This window comes from Agelaius phoeniceus, chromosome 9, assembly GCF_051311805.1.
Source record: "Agelaius phoeniceus isolate bAgePho1 chromosome 9, bAgePho1.hap1, whole genome shotgun sequence".
Lineage (NCBI taxonomy): Eukaryota > Metazoa > Chordata > Aves > Passeriformes > Icteridae > Agelaius > Agelaius phoeniceus.
The window spans coordinates 11,849,845-11,877,451 of NC_135273.1; the positions used below are offsets into that span (position 1 = coordinate 11,849,845).

The 27,607-nt window shown below is 37.0% G+C and overlaps 1 protein-coding gene across 4 annotated transcripts in view; it reads left to right on the plus strand.

Annotated features, from left to right (window-relative positions):
* CFAP43 (cilia and flagella associated protein 43) overlaps positions 1–27,607 on the plus strand; it is a 43,705-nt gene that overhangs the window by 13,503 nt on the left and 2,595 nt on the right. For 3 of the 4 annotated variants that reach the window (XM_077182905.1, XM_054637518.2, XM_077182908.1), the window contains 30 exons: positions 804–883; positions 1,592–1,723; positions 2,473–2,589; positions 3,685–3,765; positions 4,573–4,721; positions 5,769–5,872; positions 6,866–7,006; positions 7,864–8,033; positions 8,767–8,919; positions 9,394–9,521; positions 10,938–11,088; positions 11,715–11,783; positions 12,568–12,645; positions 13,087–13,212; positions 13,650–13,754; positions 14,449–14,559; positions 15,181–15,384; positions 16,241–16,447; positions 17,587–17,676; positions 18,397–18,474; positions 19,309–19,434; positions 19,990–20,109; positions 20,190–20,297; positions 21,508–21,594; positions 21,894–21,982; positions 22,353–22,554; positions 23,332–23,444; positions 23,910–24,066; positions 24,915–25,079; positions 27,037–27,117. In XM_077182905.1, coding sequence (XP_077039020.1) covers positions 804–883; positions 1,592–1,723; positions 2,473–2,589; positions 3,685–3,765; positions 4,573–4,721; positions 5,769–5,872; positions 6,866–7,006; positions 7,864–8,033; positions 8,767–8,919; positions 9,394–9,521; positions 10,938–11,088; positions 11,715–11,783; positions 12,568–12,645; positions 13,087–13,212; positions 13,650–13,754; positions 14,449–14,559; positions 15,181–15,384; positions 16,241–16,447; positions 17,587–17,676; positions 18,397–18,474; positions 19,309–19,434; positions 19,990–20,109; positions 20,190–20,297; positions 21,508–21,594; positions 21,894–21,982; positions 22,353–22,554; positions 23,332–23,444; positions 23,910–24,066; positions 24,915–25,079; positions 27,037–27,117 — 3,722 coding nt within the window. Of the gene's footprint in view, positions 1–803; positions 884–1,591; positions 1,724–2,472; positions 2,590–3,684; positions 3,766–4,572; positions 4,722–5,768; positions 5,873–6,865; positions 7,007–7,863; positions 8,034–8,766; positions 8,920–9,393; positions 9,522–10,937; positions 11,089–11,714; positions 11,784–12,567; positions 12,646–13,086; positions 13,213–13,649; positions 13,755–14,448; positions 14,560–15,180; positions 15,385–16,240; positions 16,448–17,586; positions 17,677–18,396; positions 18,475–19,308; positions 19,435–19,989; positions 20,110–20,189; positions 20,298–21,507; positions 21,595–21,893; positions 21,983–22,352; positions 22,555–23,331; positions 23,445–23,909; positions 24,067–24,914; positions 25,080–27,036; positions 27,118–27,607 lie in introns of those variants that run through there. The other variant, XM_077182907.1, reaches the window with a different exon arrangement.

Below are 27,607 nucleotides of genomic sequence, written 5' to 3' on the forward strand. Positions count from 1 at the left end.
TGGCAATCTTCTGTGTGTTTACATGACAAAAGATTAACAGCTTTTCTGCTAAGAGACAGCCAAATTAAAAGCCTCAGGAGAAACAGCAACAGGGGAAAAAATTGTGTTCATTCTAACTTAAATTGGAATAAGTGGTGCTAGAAGACATTCCCTACTGCTTAGTTTTAGCATTTCTGTAGAACTTTAATCACTCATCATCTATCTGAGTTAGGATTTAGGGGGTTTGTTTCAAACACTTTGTTTTGGGCACCACAGTACAAAAAAGATAGAATGGATGAAGTTCAGCACATTTCCACAAGGGCTGTTACAGTCTTGTTACATTATATACAAATGTGGTGTGAGAAAACTGTTTGTTCAGCCTGGAGAAAAGGAAATGAGGGATTTGACTATTGCTTCAGCTATCCAATGAAAGGTTACAGAGAAGATACAGCCAAAGAACACAGTTTGCATCAACAGGAATTCTGGGCACATTTTAGGAAATAAATACTTTCATAGTGTAGGTAGTCAGACATTAGGACAAATTGCCCAGAGAAGATATGGAATTGCCATTTTTGGGTATATTCAAACCTTACCTGATATGAGTCTGGGCAACATAATTCAACTTTGAACTTGGTTCTGAGTTTGAAATCGGCTCTGTGCTGAGCAGGAGGTTGGACTAGAGGACTTCTAGGATCCCTTCCAATCTAAATGACTCTGTGATCCTTTTACTCACAAATAAATAGTAAATTATCCCGGATTTGGAGTTGCAACACATTGTTGAAATAAATGAAATTTGATGTTTTATGTTGGTTTTGTGCTTTCAGGTCACAAACCAAGCAATCTGCAAAAACCAGTTTTACTTGCAATGGCATTTTGTAACGAGGGACTGTATGCAGCTGGACATGTAAGGCATCCTTTGTACTTTTGATTTACTCTGAGTGTGTGAAAATCTGCATTCAGGTTGAGTAGGTTTGCAGACTTCACTGCAAAGACAGGAGTTAGGAAAAAGTGAGGGGCTGCAGCACCATAAAGTTCCTCTCTGGTGTTGACTAAATTACTTTGTTAAGACTTGACACAAAGGAGCAGAGTGTGAAAGGATTACATTTTTGTACTCAAATAAAGAAATAAAAGAGGACAAACCTGGTTTTATTTAAGAATATTGTAGAGAAACAGAAAAGAAAGATGGACAAAATAGGAAAGGAGAGAAAATGGCCAATAGAATTGCCAAATTATTTTGTGCAAAATCTTACTCAATATCTAAGCCAATCTGAAAATGCCATTGTACATTCCTGCTCAAGTGGGAGACAAATTCTTACACTGTCTCAAAAACAACAATATGAAATCAAAAGCATTATCTAATGAGAGAATCTGTTGTTATCAAACATGGACTGTCACTAAGAATTGTATTAAAGAACACCTTTATGTTCAATAGATTTATTATCTCATTTTAGAGTGCTTTTTATTTAAACCTACTAAAGACAAATGACACCATTGGTGATGGGATGCAGTTAAACTCGGCTACTTCAGTGATTTTTTTGAAGATCTTGCAGTTTAGTTTGCCAGACAGTGTAACTGACATAGACCTCATGTGGATTTGTACTTTTCTGCACAGGAGGGCATTTTAATCTTTTATCACATCAAAGATCTGCAGTATGAGATAAAAATCTGTGCTGATATCTCACAGCCCATATCCAGCCTCATGTTTTCTCCTGATTACACCAGTCTGCTGCTTGTCACTGACCAGGTACAACATTTGAGATAACAGCACTACATAATGGGATATTCCTGGGATTCTATATGAATATGCTGATACTCTTAGTACAAAATGTTTAATGTAATCACACAAGTCAACAAATTTTATCAGAAGTGAATATAGTCCATTCTGTGTTTTTACTGAAAATTGGAAATACTTTTCATGAAGCACAGAACAACTGTCTCCTACAGATGGTGCAATGTAAAGTACCTAATGTTGGGATTTCCCAGCAGAAACCCTTGTGTGTGTTCAGTTGAGTACAGGGTCTCTCATGTGTCCAAGCCATGGATCTACTGGGCATGAATTCCAGGCTTGATGTGTGCTTGCAGAGAGAGAAAAGTGTGACTTGGGTGTATCAGACCTACTGTGACTCTGCAGTCGAGTTGTTCTCTCTACAGACATGAAGTTTTCTGTTGGTGTAGAATATTTATTGATTTCTTGAGTAACATGCAATTGGGTGTGTTTAAATTACTTTATGAAAGCAAGTTTGAGAAACAGAACTTCTTGCAAATATGGTTAGCTGGAGTGCTCTAAAAGGACCTAACATTAACCAGTGTAAATTAATATAATCCACTAAACTCAGATGAATCCTACTGGGCACATTTTACCTCAGATTAGAGTCAAATATAAAAGTTCAAAGAGTGAAGCTCAGAAAGATGGGAGGGTTTTTTTAAGTCTTCAAAAGCTTCTAATGAAGAGTTTCATATGCCAGTGATGGATTATTTCTGTGTATTTGTCAGGGGACAGTCTATAGTTACAGACCTGCCCATAGTGGAGAAGCTGTCAAACTCTTGGACGCACCCAGCAGTTCTTTTCTGGCAGCTGATTTTCTTACTCCAGGGAACAACTACTGTGTGGTAAGTAATTGTATTATTTGTAATATAGAATAATAGCTCTTTTCAGGTGACCAATATGTTGCCAAGGCACAAAATGAAAAGCCTTGCAGAAATCAGATTGTTCTGATATTTGTCACAGTTGTGTAACTTCTCATTAAGGAAGCAAATGGCATTCATTCAGCTATAGTGTATAAAAGGGTCAGAACTTTTATACTGGATTTCAGGTTGGATAATTTATGTTGTATTGGTTCTGATGCTGATTTGTGTGACTTAGATTGTTCAGGAAGATAGCTGAACAAAAGATGGATTCAGTTCAGAGAACTGATGTTGTCCACCAATTGCTACTGATCTTTTCAGCCCTCTGCACAAATTGGAACATCCTGAGAGATACCTCTGTACTGGGTCCAGGGACAAAGAAGGCTTTTACTCATGCACCTGTCCATTCTTAAAAATTCCTTGCTTTTCCCTGTCTTTTACTCCTGCAAACATATATCTTAGCCACCAATTCATTTCCAGGCCATGAATTCTCCAGGTAGCCAGCCTATAAAACTTGGGGTCATAGTCTATTAAGCTGGCTAAATCTCTTTGTTCACCATTAGCATGGGAATGCTATATTTTACCTGACTGTGTATGAGTAGTGTGAAGGTGGAGTGATCTCCAGCCTTACTTCTTGTAAGCATTACTACTTGTAATTATGGAATTACAAAATTACCTGGATATAGGAAGAACTCAATTGTTTTGATACCCATCATTTTTCATGTGATAAAATGAGACCTCTCCTCAAGGCCTTTCTTTTGCAAATAAAATTAGAAGCAGTTTGTTCTATTGCTGGCAGGATGGCAGGAGTGCTAATATTATTCAAGCTAACAAATTTTGCCCTAAATTGTCTCATTCTGCTAGAAGCTGCAGGAATGCACAAAAATTATTGAAAGTATTCCTAAAGAAGGTGTACCTTGCAACACCTGGATTTAATGAAAAGCTAAATAATCCCAAGTAACCTTTAATCTGCCATGCTCAGTGATTATTTGAATCTATATTCTGTAGGAGATCACTAGTCACTTCCAGACTATGTGGTTATTTCATCCTCTTCTGACTCTGTTTTTCTCTGTTCAACAGTCTGTAACAATTTCAGGTGAAGTACAAGTTTGGTCCTTGGAGGATGGAACTTTCCTCAGCAAGCTAAACCTTGGTACTGAGGTACAAGTAACCAGGAGCTTATACCATGACTGATACTTAAAATTTTCTATATTTTAGAATTGATAGCATCATATTCCACAGATTTGCATCAATCAGTGCTGAGGAAAGCTCAGTAATGTCTTTGAGCAACCCATCAATGAGATTTATAGATTATCTTTCAGAATGTTTCCTTGAGCTAATCCTGTCATGTTTTTATCTTGACTTCAAAGAGGAAACATTTCAGCCAAATGTCCTCGTGATGCATCTTTCAGCACATCTTTGTAAAAATATCTAAATTTTTATGGTATTCCTTTTTTTTTTCTTTTTAATGAGTAACAGAAAAGTTTCAAAAGTATAAAAGCTAAATGCCTTGACTGATAATGAAAAACAGGTTTTAAGAATTGAATTGATAAAAGTATTTCAAACTATTAATACTTTGTCCTGATTTAAGATGCATTCAGACCCTGAAATCTGACATAGTAAAGAAAAAAACCCCTTTCTATAACAGCTATACACACAACAGTGCACTCACTGTTTTATTTAGATGAAACTTCTTTCACTTAAAATCTGGAGAGTGGATATAATGGTTATTTTTTTCTCTGTAAAGAACAGAATTAAGTTTTGATGTGTAGCTACAAAGCATAGATAAAATTTCCATTATGTCTCTAAATACTTTCTTTGTTAAAAACATGTTTTTTAAATAAACCACTTATGGTTTCTTCTTCAAATTTTAGGGACTTTTAAATAGCAATGGAAATTGCATGCTAGCAAGTAGCATAATATATAAAAATATGTTGAATTGTTAAGTATCTTCTACTTCTCAACTAGGCAACTTCTATGGCTTGCAGTCCCTCCTCCAAGAGTGTTGCTGTAGGGACCCAAAGAGGTCAAATCTATTTCCTTGATGTAACCAAAGCTGAAGCTCCACGGGTTGTTCACAGAACTTTTCTTTCCAAACTTCCAGTGCTGTCTTTGCAGTAAGTATGTAGTAGGGTAGAGATATTGTCAATTTATTCCTGGAGTAATGATATTAGTTGAACAAAAAAATTTTACTTTTTTATTCTACAAATAAAAAATTAAAATACTTTAATAGCTTCTACGATTTTCAGCATATTCTGAACTGCTTGCAAGAGGCAGTAGCAGGATTTATATGAGAGAAATGTAATAAATCTGTATTTTAAGAAGGTTTAACTGAACACAGAAGATACTGATATATAAGATCCTTTCTGAAAAATCACCATATGCAGTAATTATGCACAATTCCATGTATCTCACTTTAGAGGGTTATTTCTCACTGAATACAGATTTAAGGTTTTGTGAAGTTTAGTTTAAGCCTTTTGGTCATCTCTTTCTATATGGTGGATTTTTGTTACCATTGCTAATTACTCATTTACTTCAAATTTTGGAGATTACCAGTCCTCTTGTAATTAGCTCTAGTTATCTAAAAGGCTTTTTGTGTTTGAGTGGGGTTTTTTGTTGGTTGGGTTTCTCCCCCCCCCCAGCAATTATTGAAAAATCTGAGAGTATTTTACTCTACTTTGCAAAAGTGGAGTATGGATTTTGAACTCTTAAACTTTAATATAAATCTGCCTTTTATTTGAGACCCAGATGTATCCCTTTTCACAACTACCTAAGACAGAATTTTTTATTTTTTTATTTATTTAAAAATAAATACAGAAAGCAACTTGTTTAAAATTAAATCAATGCAAAAATTTTTTTTTTTTTCAAAATAATGTCAAGATCTGTGTAATAGTTTTATTTCCAAAAAAGTGAATGTAAAAGAAATTTTGACTTAACAAAGTTGTTAATGCAGACTGCTGTGGAGTATGATCAACTTTAAATTGACCTCTCACTCAATTAGAAACTGCACTCATAGTCCTGAGCTTTATATCTGACCCTAAACTGTAAACCCAGGAGCTGAAATTTATGTTTATGCATTCAGGCAAGTTATGGGAGTGAAATTATTTGACTCTTTTTATTGACTGTATTGAATTGATTTCTACTTGGATTTGCATTTTACCTAGTTATGATCAGGTTGGCCAGTTCCTCATTGCAAGAGCTACAGAAGGACACATCTTTATTCTAGATGCTCGTCCATCAAAATTATTCCAGGTTCTGGGATATACAGGTAATACATATAGCAGTATTAATTACATTTTCTTTTCTCTATTTTATGCATTTCAAGTATACTTGTAATTCAGCCTAAGCCATTCACCTTCTATTTATTTTCTTGGAGGACTAAACATATTCTTCCCACCTATTTTCTAAGGGCCAGAGTTCTTTTTGGGGTTTTTGCTTTGGAGGGTTTGGTTGGTGGGTTTTGATTTTTGCTTTTGTTTTCCCCTTTGTAATTTTAGTTAGCAAATGTACCAATATTACCTTTCTTTCAGAGTATGTATAATTCACAGGGAAAAGAATGGACTAACTGACAAACTGATCACAGCTCCAGCATAAAATTAATTGTGATGGCAAAGAACTAAAGAACTTTGTGAGAATTTGGACTAAAATACTGTAGGTTATAATCATTGTATGCAATCTCCTATTTCAAATTTCTACCATCTTTTACATGGGAACTGCTGAAATTGTCAGCTTTGATGATTGATAGTGAGGAATAAAATATGATGAATTTTAACTCACAAAAAAAAAAAAATTGGAAATTGTGAATTTATTTTTCCAAAAGCATTATTCTTACAGATCATATCTGTGTGTATAGATCTTCACCATAATTTTAAGTGTAAAGAACATTATTTTATCATTTTAATTGGTTTAGCAAACAGAACTATATCTCCTTAATAACTTATGTAATTTGCCTGATTATATTCTCATTGAGGGTTTGTTAGAGGAGAGTTTTCCTGTTCTTTATCTGGCAGTTATCAGCAGATAGCCTCAAAATTGCTACAATTCAAGCTTGAGGTAAATTCAGATTTGACTATTTAATGTAATAATGATGTGCTGGTGTTTAGGGATTCCCAGTACCCAGTGCCTCAAGGGGAGTTGAGTGCATGCAGCACTCCTGAGCTGTGTTCTCTGGAGTCTCATTTTTTGTCACAGGATCTTTTAATAAAAACAATGTTACCATGCCACAGTAACAATTTCCATTGATGTTCCTTACCTGCTTCAGTACTGGAAGATGAAGTGCTCCATCTTTCTGTAACTCCTGACTTAAAGCATGACTTGGTTAAAGTGATGGTACTTCTTAATATAGCAGAGGTCCAACAAGCAAGACTGGAAATTTTTCATCTGTCTTCAGAAATGATAACAGGTAAAAATTGAAATAGATACTTACATTTTCTAGGGCAATTAAGGCTAGTGTCAGATTTTCAAGTTATTTACATTTAATTTTTAAAAGGCCTTACATTTTACAAACTTTTCAAAAAGTAGCTTTGTAGTTTTCAACAAAGTTAGTATTTTCATTAAATATTCACTAATTTTGGACTTTTTTTTGTACCTGTGTTTACATATATAAAATGGGGCTTTATTTTCAAAGCTGCTGAAGAGCTACAGTTATTGTCTTCATTTCTGTTTTATATCAGGTGCCTTGTCAGTCTTAATTTCTGGTGTCCCTTTAAAGCTCAAATTAGGGAATTAATAAAATATATTACCTTTATATTACTAACTTTTATTAACTAATAAAATATATTAATTTTCTCAACAAATAAAATGCCCTTTTGAAGATGTGAACTGCAGTGCTTTAAGCAATACCACCCAGGCTGTGTGTTCCTCATGGCAGAGATTCCTAAAACAAGTTCTAGATGACGGCAGTGGTGACATGAGCCTGCATGCAAACTAATTAGCACTAATTATGTTGACGTAATACTCAAGAAGCAAAGTAAATTAGTGCATGTAAATAGTCACATCATGGTGGTTAAACTGTTTCCAGTACTTCTTTAGAGCCAGCAGAGCTATTCCTCTGCTTCACTGCAGTGTCCTGCACCAGCACAACTCACTGAGCTGGTGTTAAATCTAAGTATTAATTAATTTCCAGTCACTTCCCTAAAAACTCACCTCATGCTCACTCCTTGCTGAGGATCATTTTCATAACTACATGATAGACAAAGGACCTGTATTAATGGTAATCATGCCTCTTCTTCCTCTCTCTTTCTTTTGTCAATCTTTTAGATAATGATAAGTATGTGAACGAACAAGGAATGTTTAATGCTAGTGACCTGAAAAAGAAGCAATATGATCTGGATTACCCTTTGAGCTCAGCAGTCAGACTGAAGAATAGCATTGTGTATGGCTACTGCTCCTGTGCACCTCTCATCTGTAAATACCACCTCTCTGAAGGGGTAATTCTCTGAAGTTGCATTATTTTGGGTGGTGGTTAAATACCAGCTAAATAAAAACAAAGGCTGCAGATGAAATTAATATAGCAGGATATTATCATAAAGAAATCTTCTCTCTGGTCAAAATACCTACTCCATACATACTCATCAACTTTCAGTATCCTACCACTTGCTCAGAAAACTGGCAAAAATAATGTCCTTGTTCTATTATTTGGTTCTTAAAATCCACACAGCTTGCAGGCACTTAAAAGTGGCTTCTGTGCTGGAGCTGTGGGTTTGTGCAATCTGCTCTGATGACATGCAGCTCTTGAAGGGACTGAGCCAACATCAGCCCAGGACTCTCAAATGCAATCCCAGCCCAGCCTCACAAGGACGCAGAGGGGGCTTTGGGAAGCCACTCTCACTGCCTGCTGAGAGCTGCAGCTCTCTGCAGCTCATAGGTCTACCAGAGTTTGAGTCAAGGCAGGTAAAAAGGTGAATTCTAAGGTCAGATTCCTCCTAGACATGTCCCATCCTTTCTGAGCCAAGAAATTCAGGCTCAAACGTACTGAACCCAGACCCTTTTGCAGAGATGAGAGGCAATCAGCAGCACAGCAATGGCACTACTTCCTCAGCTCAGTAATCCAACAACAGTTTCAACTGCACTGCATGTGGTAACCCACAAACCTCTCATTAATTTTCTCAAACAGGCATAGATATCATCTGAACTGCTGCTAACCTTCTGCTTGTTTGGCAGGCTACATTTGGAGGTCCAACAATATTTTCATCAGAGCAGACAATTCCTAGCAAACAGTTTGGATCAGGTTTGCTTTGTTTATCACCCAACAGCCAATGGCTGGCAGCAGCAGCCAAGGATGGTGTTTTGTTTATCTACAATACTTCTACTCTGGTAGGTGGGCGTCTGGGCACAGGCTTTGTTTGATTTATGTTAGACAAAAGTGTGAAAATTACTTCCTTGAACTGTAAACTTTTCCTCACTTGAATAGAAGGTGTGTGAGAAAAATTTATGTTGAAAATGAACTGGCATAGCATTATACAAGACAATTATTTTTATAATGAGTGTGTATACATAAAAAAAGCATACAGACCACTTACTTCCTTCTTCAGTAAATTTTAGCATAGATAATTTTGCTACTGTTCTCACCTCCTGCAAAATCAATATACTACAAACTTGTCCCATGTGTAGTCAAACCTTTTAAACTTAAAAACCTCAGTATTTTATGTACTTTGTACTGCCATTTTGGATTGAATTTTATCTAAAACTAAAGAAACATTTAAATATTATTTAAGTAATAAAAATATTTTAAAGACATATTCCATTATAAAAACATATTTGCTGATACTGCTTCTATGACTTCTCTAGGATGTTGCTCAAAACCATTGTCACTCATATCAAGGAGGGGGAATCAGATCCGTGGTATTCTCCCTGGATGGCAATTTCATCCTAGTTAACGGTGAAAATGATTGTGCCCTGGTGTGTCTGAAGTGGAAGTATGTATAAAGTGGCAGACTAATATTGATTGTGTCATTTCTTGTATCCTGATAAATTTTTGCCTCTACTTGTGATTCTAGACTTCTTTTTCCTAGTCTCAAAGTAAGAAGAAGAATTGGATAGAAATAAAATCATTCCTTTCATCTTTTCAGTCAGACCTCCCTAGCTCAGGAAAAGTCTTACACTTTGGGTCTGATTGCAGCAGAACATACAGGAATATCTTCTGAGAATTATTACAGAATCACAGAATCACTGGGTTGGGAGAGACCTTCAAGATCATCAAGTCCAACCCATGCCCTAAACCATGGCACTGAGTGCCACATCTAATCATTTTACAACACATCCAGGGATGGTGACTCCACCACCTCCCTGGGCAGGTCATTCCAGCACTTTATCATTCTTTCCTTAAAAACTTTTTCATAATATCCAACCTATATTTCCCTTGGTGCAGCTTGAGACTGTGTCCTCTGGTTCTATCAGTTGCTGCCTGGGGAAAGAGACCAACCCCTGGCTAACAACCACCTTTCAGGGAGTTGTAGATGGTGATAAGGTCACCCCTGAGTCTCCTTTTCTCCAGGCTGAGCCCCCCCAGCTCCCTCAGTGGTTCCTCACAGGGTTTGTGTTCCCAGCCCCTCTCCAGCCTCGTTGCCTTCTCTGGACACACTCGAGCATCCCAAAGTCCTTCCCAAACTGAGGGGCCAGAGCTGGACACAGCACTCGAGGTGTGGCCTCACCAGTGCTGAGAACAGGGGCAGAATGACCTCCCTGCTCCTGCTGCCACACTATTACTGATCCAGGCCAGGATGCCATTGGCTTTTCTGGCCACCAGGGCACACTGCTGGCTCATGTTCATGTCAACCAGCACCCCAGGTCCCTTTCTGCCTGGGCACTGTCCAGCCACACCATCCCCAGCCTGTAACACTGCAGGGGTTATTGTGGCCAAATGCAGGACTTGGCACTTGGACTTACTAAACATAACCTGATACCTCTTATCATTCTCACATCAGCTCTGGAAAGGGCTTTCTGGGCATGTAAGGGATGTAATCTGAGATACTATTTTAACTCAGCGAAAAGGAGACATCACAGCTTTAATGGCAATTCTACTGTGGCTGTAGAGAGCTCTTAGCAGACATTAGGAGTAAGAGGCACTTGAAAGTACAGCTTTCCTGCAGGAAAATAAGTGTTCAGGTAGATTAATAAAGATGACTCTGTCAGAGCAATATTTCTAATATGAGTAATCCATCTTTCAGAATTTTTATTTCTGTGCAATTCTAGAACTCAAACAATACAAAAATACTGAATATGCATTTTTAACAAGTTTATAATTATGTTATAAAGAATATTTAATACTTTGTCCTTTTTCATAATATACAAAAATACATCCGTTTTACAAAAGTTTCCTTTCTATTTACCAGGGAGATAAAGAAAACTGAAGTTGAAAAAGCTGCTCTTTACTGGCAATCTCTACGTGATATACTGAACAAGTCTACTTCAGTTGAAAACTCTGTTTTAAAATCTATGGCAGAATGGAATTTTGACCCAGAATCCACATCAAAATCACTTTCAGTAAAGAAATTACAAGTGCTTTCTTTATTTTTATGGGGGGAAAAAAGTTTGATCATTATCCTAAAATTTTACATGATAAAAATTGTCCTTAATACACTGATCCTTTTGTTAAAAATGGAAGAATACCCTTGAGGATAGGCTGAATATGCTTAAATAGTACTTTGTGAAAGAGTACTATCAAAGAAATAGGATATTTATGTGAAGATGACATTCACATCTTGAGTTTCACTTGGTTTCCTGAGCCACAGAAAACTCAGTGAAAGTCAGTTTCTCCTCATGTGAAGTTACATGTCCTTCCCAGTAAGATGTTACTGCTATACATTGTGTGTTACTAATTGTATGGTTTTTCATTGAAACCAATCAAAATAGGGATTACAGAGATTAGTCCAGTCAATCATTTCAGTCTGTGCATAATAGCAAGAGTTTGCAGGATCAGATCTGGGGACTAGTTAGGCAACAAAATTGTAGCACCCTCTAATTTGGTGGTGGTGGTGGTGTTTCTAATGGGAGTCCACTTTTTCTTTCATTTCCATCTTTCTTTCACTCACTCTTATAGTACCTGAGCTAGATGTTCATATCCATAATATAAACATCAGGAGGCACCACTGAAGTCTTTTCATGCACAGGTGACAGAAGAAGATGGAGACATCACAGATGCTGATGGCATGACATGGATAGGCCAGAAAATACAGAAGGTACTTTCAAAAAACATTAATCAAATGTAAAGTATTAATCAAAGCCAGAGTTTTCAAGGGTCACTAGTCACTTGGGGTACCAAAGTATTTGCTGTAAACACATCTAGTTTCAAAAGCTTTTCTCACATGTGACCCTTTCTTTAACCATTGTGATCTAGAGTTGTAGAAATTCCAGGCCAAATGCCAAGGTTATAAACACATCAGAGAAGGTGCCTAGCACAATAGGAGCTCTGAAGACCAGAAGAACAGTTCTATACAAGGAGTATACAAAAAAAAAAAAAAAAGGCAAATAAAAACAAGGGTGAAAAAAGCCTGACAAATTCACTTATTTTAGAAACTTAAAAGACTTTTTACACTATATGTCAAAAAGTTGTCAAGAAGATTGTTACCAGAAACCAAGCAGGTAACTTAATGAAAAGTGAAAACAGTGAAAATTTTCCACAATGAAAAATCTAAGGATTAAAAAATTCTGGGAATAGGCTTTATGCAGTTTAATGTGTCTGTAAGCATTGCAGTTGTAATTACATTTTTCTTTAGTATTGTCTTTTTTCAAGTGCTATTGCCGTACAACCAGTTTACAGCGTGACCTGGCTGTAAAATCTGTTTTCTCTTGTGCAATTCTGAGGATCATCCTATTGAATTAGGGTTGTGTCTGTTTCAGTTATTAACCCCTCTGGCATTTTATTTTCTGTACAGATAATGTTCCTTTAGATTACTTCTGATTTCTTTTTCTCTTGCCTTTTTTTTTTTTTTGCCTTTCAACAACGCATTTGTTGTATGTCAGGTTATGAGAGAAGAGACTTTGAGGTTTGCTAACCAGAAGGAAGAGCTGCAGATGGGAATTAGAAAGCTGCGTGAAACTGTGAGTTTCTTACCAGGGTAATGGCTCAGCTTCCCAGTTTTGTTTACAAGAACACTTCCTTTATGGCTGTGAGCTCTAGTGCTCAGTTACATTTTTGTCATAGACTCTGAGCAGACAGGTATTAAAGAGATGTGCTTCTTCAGGGACCAGTGCTGAAATTGCCAGGAGCTACTGTCTGCTTCTCATTTTCCCTTGCTCCAAATGAATATTTTGTGCCAGCTTCATACCTTGAGCTATCTGCCCCCTCAGCAAGCTAATTTCTGCCTGTCTAACAACCTTCCATTATAAAAGAGACTGTCCTCTCCTTTTTCTTCTGTTTCTTCCCATAAGGCAGTTAAAACTGCAGGTAATTAAAATAATTTTCTCTGATATCAAGTTAAAAATAGCAGTTCCTCTATTCACATTCAAATTACTTTTTATTCCTTTTTTCTTTTTAAACAGATTCAGAAAATGATGCATGAAAATGAGCAGGTGCCAGACATTGAGAAACTCGAGCACTGGGAGTTCAACCTGGATTTAGAAGAACAGGAACAAGTGCAAGCAGAGGCTGAAGAAGATGTGGCCAGGGTATGGCAGAACGGGGGAACATTTTAAAACTATCAGTGGAAAGGAGAAAAGCTATTAAATAACAGAAGATTAGCTCAAAGTTGCTGTTCACTGCTGAGAAGCAGAAAACCAGAAAAGTATTTGAACTCACTTTTGTAAGCAGGTGAAACTGCTGAGGCAGACAAGGCAAATTAGAATATGATTTATGCCAGAAACTATAAATCTCACACTGTGGCCTTGGGATTGTTGCTTAAGTTCTAGAATGCTTTTCTTCTAGAAAATGATGCCTTCAGCACTATGCAGATAGTTTTTGGAGAAGATAGCAGTGAAAATCTAAGATGATGAAATATTGATAATTAATTTCATTTGTTAGTCTTCTTTCAGTAACTCAGTGCAAATTGTCCATATTTTGTTACTTTGCACCACATCTTGTTATTTTCTCTTCTTTGTCTTGAAAGGCGAGGAGGGAGATTGAGATGGAGATTTTATCCTACTGCTATTTGCAGGATTTAATCAAATTTGAGTGCTGGGATAACATGTGTGTAAAAGAACGTGCAGTTAAGGTAACCTCTGCTTTCTAAGACATTTTCTGCAGTAGTTTATTTATTCCTTAAGGTATAGGGACAAAATAACACATTTCTGATTTGCTTATGGTGTGGGAAAAACTTCACTCCTTCCAAGGCTTGGGGAAATCTTTTATTCTGTTAATTTTGTCTGAGCCTGATGGATTTTACCTTCTAAAGTGGAAAGTAGTGCTGATAAGCAAAGAGGGAACTCTAATTCCTTGATCTCAGACAATATATTTACACATTATTGCTAAAAGGAGAAGTAAATACTATTTTTCTTTGTCAGCCCATATGACTTCGGCTACAGAGAACACAAAGGCAAAATTTACCCCTGATTTTGCCTATTTTAAATAGAGGGAGATGAGTCAAACTGATTTATCCCAAGGGTAGTGAAAGACCAAGTCATTTTACAAAAAAAACAAACAAGCTAGATCTGGTTTAATTTTGTGAATGAAGATGGATAAAGAGACCACACCCATGGATTATATTTAAAAATACAATTTTAATGCACAGGTGACAGAAGAAGATGGAAACATCACAAAGCAATGTATTAAATACAATGTATTTAATACATTGTCTGTACTAATTGATCCTCAATTTTATTCCTGATTTGAAGCAGTCTGTAACAAATGAACTGATAGAAGCATTAAGAACTTCTTACTTTGGGTTTTTTTATTTTAAATTTGAGCAGTGCTTCCATACGGATTGTGAAGTGAGGAATTTTCCACTGAAGGAACGTAGTAAAGAAGAGCTGGAAACTTTGAATGAAGTTCTCCAGTTAAGGCGGACAGCTGATCTTCAGGTACAGACCATGATCTTCTCAGCTGGCATTTTATCACTTCTTTATCTAGTTACATTCCTAAGGCCCATTTTCTTGCTCTAGAAGTTGACCAAAAAAATTTAAATACATAAATAAAGGTGAAATGTTGTTTAAAAAAAAGTATTAGTCTTAAATAATCACAGAATAGCTGAGGTTAGAAGAGCCCTTGGAAGTTATCTAGTCCAGCATTCCTAGAGCATTTAGTCAGGGCTATGCCCAGTGAGGCTTGGAATGTCTCCATGGTGAAAGAATCCATAAGCTCTCTGGGCTACCTTTTCTCATGTTTGACAACCTCCACAGGAAAAAGAACCCCCCAAGCCTTCTCCTGAGGGTAGACAATTCCAGTTCTTTCAGTCTGTCCTCACATATAAAACGTTTAAAATCTTTACTGATATTAATGCTCTATCACTGGACTTATTTCAGTATTCCCAGTGTTGTACTCTGGAACCTACAAATGGACCCAGTATTCCAGATATGATAATTTCAACTTGTATTATTTTGATCACTGAGTTAATTGAAGAATATAACCTCTAGAATTTTCTTCATTGTGTGCCACTGGATCGTGTACAAACTTAACACAGTTGCCATGTTTCTGATGTGCAGGCTCAGAAGAAAAATCTTGACTCTGAGACTGCTTTATCTGAGGAAGAAGGAGAGAGGGCAGCAGGAGAAGGGGCTAATAATGGTGCACCTCTCTGCCTCAATGGAAGTCTGAGCTCTCAGTATGGTGGGAACACATCTATCCTATACCACCAGTGTGACCTGCACACAAAGGAGCAGAAACTCCATCAGACAATATTATTGAAGGTGATATCTTCTGAAACCTGTCCTACTGCAGGGACACTCATGGATCTGTTGGCTTTTACACCAGTCACAGACAAAGGCTGATACATGCACATACTGCTGTGGCTTTGCCAGCTTGGGTGTGCAAGAACAAGATTTTATGAAATTGGTTATCCAGTTTCAGGGTATCTGTATCCTTTTCACTGTGCATTTTAGTAAATTGACACAGTAAGAGAGACATGCTTTACCCTCTGTAAAGTTCTGCTTTTCTTTGTTGAGATCAATTCTTTATGCTAAAAGAAGAATTTATCCACTAAGAATACATGCTTTTTTAGATGATTATAAGGTCTGAGGTGTTCTTAAAAAGTCAGTTTCCAATGTTTTTTGTTTAATGGGCACATTTTGCTTACATGCAAGCATATTGAAACTGCAGGTTGCATCAGGAAAGTAAATCCTTTGCTCTGCCTCCCTGCACCTGTGATTTACAGTCTCTAGATTTACAGGTCATATGTTTTTTTCTTTGAAGCTCTTCCTTCTGTCACCTGGAGAGGGCCAAAAAAAAAGCAAATAGAGGAGGCTAATTTTTTATCTAGCTTTGCCAGCAGCATGTTTCTTTCAGACTCTTTCTTAAATGCCAAATGTATAGAAGAAAATGAATAAAAATTTCTTGGAAAAAAAAAAGAAAAAAGAGATCATCTGCCTAAGTCCTTTTAACAAACTTGAACTCTCTGCTTACAATTTTCACAAAAAGGTTTTACCATTTATTTCCTTGTCACACACACAAATACATTCATGATTCTGATGGCTTGAGGAGTACTTGAGGATTAGTATATAAACATGGATGGATGTGACAGTACTGTTTCCTTTTTTGGTATTCCAGGATGTCATTTACAAAGTGAAGGCTGCTTTTAATGAGGAATTTAACACAGTTTTACAAAAAAAGGAGCAGGAGATAGCACGAGTGAAAGAAAGAAACCTGAAGATCCAAGAAATCTTGGAGCAGCTTGACCTTCAAGTGGAATTGTGGGAGCCAGGCCTTACAGATGATGAGATGCCAGAGCGAGTGCTCACCGTTCAGGATTCAGAGGTGTCTGAAAAATGCATCTTTGGATTTGACCCATTCAAACCCAGCTTTCTAATTCTTGTCATTTCCACACATTTTGTCAGTACTGAAAAACCCTCAAGCAGATGTGTCTGTAAACTTAAAATCATCTTTTTGGCCCATTTTCTTCCCTTTCCTTTTTAGGGAGATAAGTTGATCTGAAATGAAAAATGTATGCAACCTAATTTATTGCTGTTAAAAGTTTTCAAAATGCCCATAAATTAGATAGAAGTTCTTTGTTCCTGACATTCAAACCAGGCTTTCAGCAATTGCTTCCATAGTTAAGGGTTTCTCTGTTTTCTCTGAGTGCCATTTTGAAACAAAGTAGTTTTAAACTAAAAATCAAAGCATTAGAGCATACTTAGTAATGTACTTAAAAATTCAATTAATTATTTACAAAGAAAAAGCGTATTCCTTATGCAATAAATTCCACTGATCTTATCTGTTCATGTGATCAATCTTTTCCCATTTTTCTTTGTTCTCTCACCAGTCCATGTTATCCCACTGTAAGAGAAGGCATACACAAAACACAACTAATAGCAACAAAAGTAATGGTGGTTTATATTTTAGGATATTTAAATGTAGTTTCTGTTGCTGTTCAAAAGGAGAATTTTCAACTTGAGGAATTTTGTCATAGAACAGAGATACAGCAAACATTGAGAATTTGTATTACACCATTGTCATGGTTTAATGCCAGTCAGCAACTATGCACCACACAGCTGCTCACTCACTGCCCCTTCTCACCAGGGTGAGGGAAACAGCTGGAAGGGTAAAAGTGAGAAAACTCATGGGTTGAGATTAGAACAGTATCATAACTGAAATAAAATATAATAATAATGACAACAATGATAATCACAATATAATAAATGCAATTAAGAGGAAAATAACGAAAATAGAAAGGAATATAACCCAAGAAAAACAACTGATGCAAATGAAAAACAACTGCTCACCACCAGCATAGCAATGCCCAGGCTGTGGGATGCACTGTACACCAGCTACTTGGAAGAAAATTAACTCCATCCCAGCCAAAACCAGGACTACCACTTTTCCAAAGGTTCTTAGTCCCTGTGATCACATTTGGAGAAAAGAACCCTGATACAAACTTCTTCATTTTCTGCCTTCAGATTAAAGCTGAGAAATACATGACTCAAGAGGAGAGAGAGCAGGCAGAAATGCTGGCTAAGCTTGAAAGGGAAAGACGCCTTGCTGCTACAGTAAGTAAAGAAACATCCCTTTTACATCTCCATTGTCTCTGTTTAGGCTGGTTCATTATTGCAGCACTGAAACATTCCAGCAATGTGCTATGGGAGAATAAATCTAAACTGGTAGGTATTGATGATATGTGCCTCTTCCTTATTATTTACAATCAGAACTACATAGGTCAGCTGGGGGAAGAAAAGATAGAGTGTTAGACTCACAGTCTTTAAACATGTGGTTAGGGGCAATATAAAATACCATATCAGATGGCTGGGAACTAGATACATGTCCAAATTCATGCCTCTCCTCAACCAAGATCTTTTTGCTTGACATGTGTTTGTTGATTCAGCAGCCTCTGTTCTCCATGGTTCAGTCTAGAAGACTGTAGTGCTTTCCTCTGGCTTTACAATGCATCTGTAAAAAAACTGAGATGGTTCTGGCCTCAAAACAGATGCAGAATTACAACTTCCTTCTTCATAGCTTGTTGGCCAGGAGTAACCTATGCCTGTGTTCTTTCCAGAACTGCCAAAATGGCAGTTTTAGTAAGTTATTTGGCATATGAGTAACTTTACCAGAAAAAACTGAAACATTTGGCATTTTCCACACACGTCCCCAAAAAGCATCAATCTGCTTTTACACACTGAATAATCTAGAGGTAAACACTGTTATCATCCCCAAAACTAGCAATTGCTACACTTCCTTTTGTACCTTCAAATATTTTTTGTGGTTCTTCCCAGGATGATGAAAGACTGCGTGCTCTTGATGACATGATGGGTGGAGTGCTGGAACTCAGGAGGGAAGACATTTTGAAAATGGTGAGATGTGTTTCTGCCATGTCCTTTAGCAAACCCGTGGGCTCTTCTGGCAGTGTGAAATTCAACCAGCAAATATCTCCAACCTCAGTGACCAAAAAAAACTAGAGAACTGTAGAATTGCATTATGACCAGAGAGACTCCATAAGAGAGCATACACAGAAAAATACCACAAGATTCTACTGCCTGTGTAGAATTACCTATCAACACCTGTTCCTATCACAGTGGAATACTGTGGAACATCATCTATTTAATGTACATCTAATATATTACCATTATAACACCTATATTGCTGGGGGAAGGCTGTGATCTTACAGAAAAACAGTGTGCTTCATTTAACTCACAAATATAGATTGTGCAGCAATAGAGAAAGGAAAGGATGTGAAGGAGGGCAACAGAAAAAGGGTGTGGCAGACCCAAGCAGGCCTCTGAAATCAATCTGTTTTTCAATCTGTTTTGGAATATTAGGACTCCACATAGAAGCTTACATGAGCATGGAGTTAGGTTTGGGGTTCTGAAATAGAAAATGTGGTGTATCTCACACTGACAGTAGTTTTTGACTACCAAATTCTTGTATTTTGCAAGATCCAGTAGTGAATTCCTGTAAGCCAGTGAGTCTACATATATATATATATGATATATATACAATATAGATACACTAAAATTACTGGTGCAAGTAACAGACCAAAGCAACAGAATATATATGTTACTTTGATTTAAGACTTGTATCTTACTAAGAAATACCTTTTGTTAAATTTAGTGCATGCTGTAGTTTCTTAGTGTGCTGATGTAGACTTAATATTGCTTTTTAAGCATTTTATTCTTCAATACTTCCAGGATATTCCTCCACCTGATTTTTTATCCAGACCTGAGGATCTTTGGACTGAAGAAGAAAAAAAAATATTTGAAGAATATGAAAAAAAACTCAATGAATTGAATGAAGAAAAAGAAGATTATAGACAGGTAAATTAAAATGAGGAAAAGATGGGTTTGTTCACAGTGCTCATGACCAAAGCTTCCAATCTTTCTCAGAAGCAACTTCTAAAAATGAATGCTAATAAATAGGATAAACTAAGAATAAATGATCATCAAAGATCATATGGCATATTAAATAAATAATAATAAATTAAATAAAGACAGAATCAGGCAGTCTCCACTTATAACAATTACTATGGGCAAAACCCTGTAAAAGATGTGATATCCTAAGGTAACTTTCCTTCACAAATGTACCAGTATTTCTCAAATGTGTTTTTTCAGGTTTCCCAGAGTTGCTGAGGCCATACAAAAATAATAAAATTATATTTATTCTTCAAAGTGGTATTGGAACAACATAACTTTGTAGCCTGGCAGAACTCTCTTTCCAAACAAGTAATTTCTGTGGCCTTTTGGCTGAATTATACATTTCTATATTGTGCATTCTCCATCATCTCATATATATAGATATATATCGAGAGAGACATAAAAAATTACTTGTTCCTCCAGATGTAATATTGCTGCTCTTGTCCTTGCCTTCCCCAGTTTCTGAGAAATGAATGGAACAAAATTGAAGCTTCCATCAAGGAAACAACACAAAATTTTGATGAGATTGTCCGCAAGCTCTCTGAAAAGAAACTGAAATCACAGATGGTCATCTACCAGGTATTGCAAAAAGCATTAATTTTTCATCTGTACCTCTGTGCAGCAGAAATTTTAACTTTTTTATTATAATCATTTCACAGGAAGAACTCAAAATAGTCAATCTCATTTACACTTTACTGTTGGATGAAGAGTTGGACACCAGAGAAGCTGGACTTCATAAATTCCTTATGAAAAAGAAGAAAGAAAAAGTAAGCTATCATTTGGAATGCTGTTGTTGGGAGTAATGTAGTGTTTAAAGTACAGTTTCATGTGAAGTCTGCTCTTTCCAAACCAAAATCTTGCCATAAAGGACTTTCTGACAATTTACAGTCTTTTTTTTTTCAATTTGTACAGGTGACATACATTATAAATATTTCTGGTTTTCTTGATAGGTTCTCAGCTCAGTTCATCTGGAGTTCTTTGGTAAAACTTCATACATTCAGAAGGGCAGGCTGCTATTTGTTTGCTATATATAATATTCTTCTGTACCTGGTATCAAGCTAAAAGTACAGCAGTAGGCCTAGGTTTCAATGCAAGTCTCTTACTGTGGTGGTCTGCAGGTTGCTTCTGGCTTTTGGCACAATATTATCCCACTTGCCCACTTTGTCTTCATGGAGCTGTTCCTCAGATAATAAATATACTGCTGCCTGCACATGTCAGCTCTCCTGCTCAGCCTGTGCAGAGCACTGTGTGTTTGGAGCTGCCAGCAGCCCCTTGTGAGCTGCAGGGAGGGATTCCAAACAGGCATCCAGCCCCCACCACTGAATTGGCTGGACTAGTTTTAAAGCCATCTGAGGCCAAGTGTATACCAGCTTACAATTTTCACATTTTTTTCCCCTCATTTTCTAAATGGTCCCATTGGTACAACTTTTGGTCCATGGAAACCCTCAAAAACTGTCACAACAGCAAGTCTGTCATACAACAAAACTGTCTCCCCTGCAGAATATTAGCATTCAACAGCCTCAATAAAACATGACTTTAGTATCCTGACACATAGCAGAACTCTGCCATGACAATGGTTAAATTGCATTCTAAAGTTAAGAACTCTCCACTGAACAATATTTGAGATTTTTTGACTGGTCTTCCCTGAGATGACATGAAAGTAAAGAGAAATCTCTATAGAAAAAAAGGTATCAACATACATAGTTACATTCAATGTTTCAAAAGGCTTGTAAGCATTTCTTAAAAGCCTTTTGAATTTGTTGCATTCTTAAGCAGCAGTTTGTTTAATTTTACAGCTCTTCATCTTCTAGCAGTATGTACAAGCTACAACTGAAGAAGGCACTGTATGGTTACTTAAAATAGCTCACAAGGTTATCTCTAGAAATAAGAAGGTGTGAGCTTCATCACTGTATGTGAATAGCCATTCACTGCTTCTGCTGGCTTTTTCATTCCTGAAATCTGTTGGTTTTACTATAGGTCAAGGGTGCCAGAAAAATCCTGACTGCAAAACATGCTGTTGAGGCTTGCACAGGCCCCTATAAAGATGCATTACATGAAGAGAAGGTGAGACTTTTGAAAACACAAGGAGTTTCAGAATTCAGAGTTTCATTAAAAGTTAATGTTGCATCTTCATAATGAGAAGAATGTACTGCTCTGTAAGCAAGAGTTCTGGCCAATTCACTGATCAATGAAATTAGGCAGTAAAGGACAGTGTGTGCATAGAAGAGTTTATAAAATATTCCTGTGATGTTTGGGAGCACTGGCAAAAGCACTGTATCCTGTATTTCTAAGATATGGGCAAGTTGATGCTTTTTAAAAAAATAATATTTTGGTAACAAGAAAGCTTTCTTCCCCACCCCCAGAACCTGGAACATGCTTTTATGAAGCAGTTTGCTCATACACCTGGCAATCTCTTTGAGGAGCTTTTACAACTTTACAAACTTCGACCAGAGTAAGATCCCCTCTGATTCCATTGTTTAAATACTAATATTCCTTGTGAGTCAAGAATGAGAATACTATTTATTCTAATAGTCTAAATTGTATTGCCTGCTTTTTATGGGATAGTTAACAATAGCTAATTTCCCATCACACTAAAAATTGCTATTTTGAATATACATTTCCTTATTTACTCCACAAAATCTATTTTAAATGCAATCTAAGCAATCATCAGGTTCCAAGACAATATTCTTATTTTATATAGTCTTATCTATTTGCTTTTTACAAGAGATTGTGAGTATGAAACATTCTGCGTGTTTTGTGACCTTCTGCTCTGCAACAGAAAATACAAAGTACATCCTGTCTGTGCTCTGTGTGTGCTCTAGGACCCCAGATACAGAAATCCTCCTTGACACAGCTAACCCCTATGTGAAGGGATCACCTGAGGATTACCAAGGTGCAGTTTCCCTTTTAATGAAAGCCATGGATGAACTGGACAGTCCTGAGCACATGCCTGGTGGCTTAGACCAGTCTATGTGGGAACATTTTTGTCTAGCTAGAAGAAATAAAATGGAGAGCGAGGAGCTGGTATGTAAAATTCTTTATTTTGCCCATATACTTCTTGATATTTTTGAGTCTTAAACTGTAGTGGAGTTCTCATGTAGAGTCAAGCTAGTGGTGAAATAACAATGCAGGGTACATATACTCCATTGGCCTTTGAAAGTTTGTTCTGGCTACATTCAATTCAGAATAACAGGTAAACCTGTTCTCTAGTTCTAGCTGTAGTTCTTCAGAGGAAAAATTAGCATATTAATATGGATGGATTTGATCAGAATGATTGTGACCTTAATATGGTTTCATTAAAAATAAAAACACATCATTTTCCTTTTCTTTATCCATACCAAAAAAACCTATAAGGTATTTGATTCCCATTATCTGTCAAAGTCATCCTCTCCCATAAGCACTCTACACTTGCACCAATGCATTCCAATATTTTTCTAGACTATAAAGAGCAATTCTTAACAAAAGATGGTTCTGGAGATGTATTTCTTAATTATAAAAACATGAATGAATAAATCTGAATTATCCAGAGAGACAGATATACATGAAATTTGACCAAAAGAGAAGAAAATATGATTTCCCTCCACATGAGTATTCATATATGAACAAATAATTTCCTGAGCATAGTATAAGGCTTAACCTTTATGTCTTATATGCTGTACTGAGATTCTCAAAATACTGGGCTGCATATTTATATCTAAAGATATCTTCTTAAGAACTTGGCTTTTGTGTCCTCAAAGAAGCTTGCCCTGACATACTGACAAAGTTGAAAAGGTTGGGAATGTCACAATGTTGCTTGCCTAGGTGAAATGGAAGGCCCAAGCACTGGCAGAGATGCAGGCCAGTCTCCATAGAAGAACGGAGGAAAATGAAAAGATTAAGTCAGAATTGGAGAAAACTTTCCAAGAACTCACTTGGTAATTTTTTATCTTTTCCTATGTTCAGCTAATCTTTAATACTCCACTAACACAGAACCAAAAGTTACTAACCAAATTATTCACTTCTGTTCTCCTGCACTCTTTTATCTAGGTTTCATAAATTCCAAAGTAAAATATAAAGGAAAATGGGCCCTGGCTGGAAGGCTCTTCTGTTTTCTTTCCAATTGATATTAAGATTTCATTTCAGTAATGACATTTTCCCCAGAACATCGCTAGTGTATGTTAAACTGAATCCAGTGCTTGAAAACTTTATGTATATATATACCATAAGTTCCAGATTTTGTTGTCACTTCAGCAGCAAACAGAAGACAGAGTCTGGAACAGAGTAAGCCCTACATGAACATACCACCTGCCAGTAATAAATATAAACATTGAGAATCATGGGAGGATTTCTGTAATCCTGTTGAAATCACTAAATACTGTTTTTGTTTTTTGCCATCTTAGGCTGAAGGAGGAGAAGATGAAGCTTCAGCAGAATTTGATTGTCCAGTTTTTGCTAAAACAAGGACAGGTGGAATTGGATAGTACTCAGATCCCAGAGTACAGTGATGCTGTTCTCATTGATAGGAGTGTTGTTGAGGAACTGAATTGCACTGTTGCGGTAATTTACATTATCTGGAGGAGATTTAAGCTTCCTAAACAAATGCATTGTCCTTCAGGGGCTCAGCTTTTTCTCCAGTCTGACATCTAGTTTCAATTCATTACAACACACCAGCAGGCTCAATTGTAATCTAGAAGCTATTAAGCATTCTCTAATGTCTCTTCTCATGATGTAGAGATTGCAGTGCAGACTGCTTTCTTGATGTTTGATCAATACAGCTCAGGTCAATGAAATGGTGACAGTCTTTAGACACACCATCACTTACACATACATTGTAACTAGAAAATGCTAATATCATGGGCACCAGTCTAAAAATTCCCTTGAGGCAAACTTACAGCCATGTTAAGAAGCATTCAAATAGTGGCTCACATTAAATTTAAAAATTCATAGTTTCTTATGTAAGGTGAAATTGGTGATGATACTTAAAACAGTTTTTCATACCCTCATGAAATGTTCTTTTTTAAGACATTCTAGCTGTACAAAAATTGTCTTTTACTGCTATTGCACAAAGCCTTCAGTAACATATGCAAAATACCTTAAACAGAGCAAGCTTGTATTTTGTAGACCTAAAATGCCTTTCCATTCTTATGCAAGATAGATACATGGGGCAAGAGGTTAGTTGTCATTTTCTTCATCTATTTCTATGATCTAAGGCTGTGACACAGAGCACAAAAGAGAATGAACTTCCTTAAAAGATAACCATCTGGAGCAAAGTCTGGGAAGAGGCATGCAGTATATAGCATGTTTAATTGACTAAAATTATGACTTTGGAAACTTGCCCATCTTGTTGCAAACAATTATTCCATAATCTGTTAAGTGTGTTAATTAAGATTGATCTATTTTTTTAGGCTCAAGGAGAAAAAAAAATTACTGCCATGGTAGAATTTAAGGACTTCTCTAAAGGGATAATACAGCTGGAATGGGAACACAAGAAAATGAAAATGCAGATACAAGATCTGAAAGAGAAGGCTCGGGATATTGTAATCCTACCTATTTCAAAAGATTGCCAGCTAGTGAGTTGCTTTTTCTGATATATATTTCAACTGTAGAAAATTATGCTGCCTATACCTATAAGAAAGATCATTTATATTTATACCTCATAAATCTCTTATTGCCAGAGAAACATGATTCCTAATAGGTCAACAATTCAGCTTTCAAAGGGAAGTCTTACTCATGAGACTGAGCAGTGATGAAATTCTTTGGGATGTTACAGTGTTAAATTAAGGCAAAATTAGCCCACTTTTAGTGTTTCAAAATTGGCGTTGAATAAGGAACCAGAATTTTGCAGCCACAAGGAACAGATCTCTTAAAACGAGCAGTCCTTTTTAAGTGGAAGTCTGAGGTGCCCCCATCTGGTATTGCACAGGCATTTTTTAACTCTGCTCTGCTCGGAGCCTGAGGTTCCTGGGGGAGCCCCAGCGTGTCCCACCCTCTCGCTGCCATTCGCTGGCCCAGCAGCAGAGCAGGGAGCTGTGCCCTGCAGGCAGGCAGGAGGGGCAGCCAGCAGCATGTCAGCACCTACACAGCTTCCAACAAGCCCAGCTGGCAGGTCAGGAAAAAGAGGTAAAGGTTGTGGGACACAGCCAAGGATACCACTGGGAGAAGAAAGGAGGAAGAAGAAAGGTTGTAGAGAAAGCCTGGGAGTATTGCAGTATGGGGTGTAGAAGACTGTAGGGAAAACTTACAGTCATATGCTGATGACGTGGGTGGCATAAAGGTTTGGAGTTGGGATGTTGAAGGATGGGTAGGCTGAAGATACAGCAGTGGGGACAGCTGTAAAGCACAGGGGAAAAGGAAAGGGTTGGACAGCAGGTAAGGATATTGCAATTCAATCAAAGGATTAGAAGAAAATTCAAAACATATGTTTTGCTTAATCTTCATTTGTATTGCTGCTCTACAAAATGCTTGTTCTGAATCACAGCCACAGGACTTTCATAACTAACACCAATCACCAGAACAGCTTTCCAAAGAGGTGCTGTGTTAGTGCATTGAAAAATTCTTGTGGCAAATTTATCACCAGTGTTGCCATTAGCTCAGTTCATTAAACCGATGAGCAGAGCTCTTGCCCTTCAGAGAGTTAAACTGCCCATAGTAAAGGGATTTAACAGTTTAATCAGACTTTGAATGCCCTGAGGGAATTGACTTAGGTCACTTTTTGATTAGAAATATGGGGTTAGTGGGGAAGACAAGGTAACAGATACCCCAACAACAGGAATAGAAAGAAAGATGGCTTATAAAAATGTGTGTGAGCAAGATTTGGAATGAGAGCTGTTAATGAAGCAGTGAGGGAAAGAAGTTTAATCCTGTAGGCAAGGAGCCCCTTCTGGGTCTTTCCTGTTTCTCCTCCTCTAACTAGAACAGTCACAGGATTCTCCCTGTCTCTTTGGTGGGACAGTACTCTGGAAAGATGAATCTACATCTACAGAAACCTGTCTACTGTCTGTTATAGATCCATAAAACATTATGGGGTTTACCATTTGTCATTTGATAAAGAGGTATTTTAGTAGCAGTGTGCTCAAGGAAAAAATCAATAAATTCTCAGATATGTCAGTTACTATGCAAATAGAACAATAAAAGAAGTAAGAATGATTAGGAAGCCACTAGACAGAAAATAATAATTTTCTTCTCTAGCCTAAAGACAGAGTGTCTTAGGCCTCCAGGTATATTAGCTTCGATTACAAGCAAAAGCATAGCTTGGGGTTTTTGACAGCCTCAGCATACTTGTTTGGCCCTTGTTTCCATTACAAATATATAATAGATAACATCCTTTTTAACAGCTGCACAGTCCAGTATACTCCCACAGCATCCAAGCATATCCTTACAAGGTCCATTTATGATCACTAGTAAGCTTTACCACTGCAGAATTCCAGTGTTTTGAGTTTCACATCACAATGATTTTCTTCATTAAAGGGTGGAATTGTTGAGAATGAACATGCATAAGATAATTTCTTTCTGGTTTTATTTCTTCAGTTCCTAACTGTGCATAACTACGACACCCACATTGCTCAGCACCTGGCAGGGATGGAGCAGACCCTCGGTGTCATGGATAAGGTAAATCCAAGGGAACCACCACATCTGAGAGACACAGATATATAGATATAAATATAGATATATCATGTATTTGTCCATCTGGCTTTCAATAGTTTCCTCAAGTTAAGCTGTGCTGTCTACAGCAGCAGTTCTCTAGTGTTTGGAAGCAGTCATCACACATGGATTGCTGCAGAGATGAAGCCTGTCTTCTTGCTCTGTTACTGAAATGAAATACTTTCCTATCCTGAACATCTGAATGCAGATGTGCTAATCATTTCTTACACAGCACTGCCTATAAAAGTCACTCCTCCATTCCTAATGAAGCATTCTTTCCATTTTCACTGTTTAATATTTCTCTCCAGGAGCACCAGCCTGTTCAAAATATCCCTCCTCTTTGTATTCAAAATAAGAGACACAAAAATCTGATTTGCTGGCTGCTTTATGTATTTCATCATTCAAATTATGACTGCCCTTTTTTTTAAAGTGATTTCACTGGATTTTCTCCAAGTTG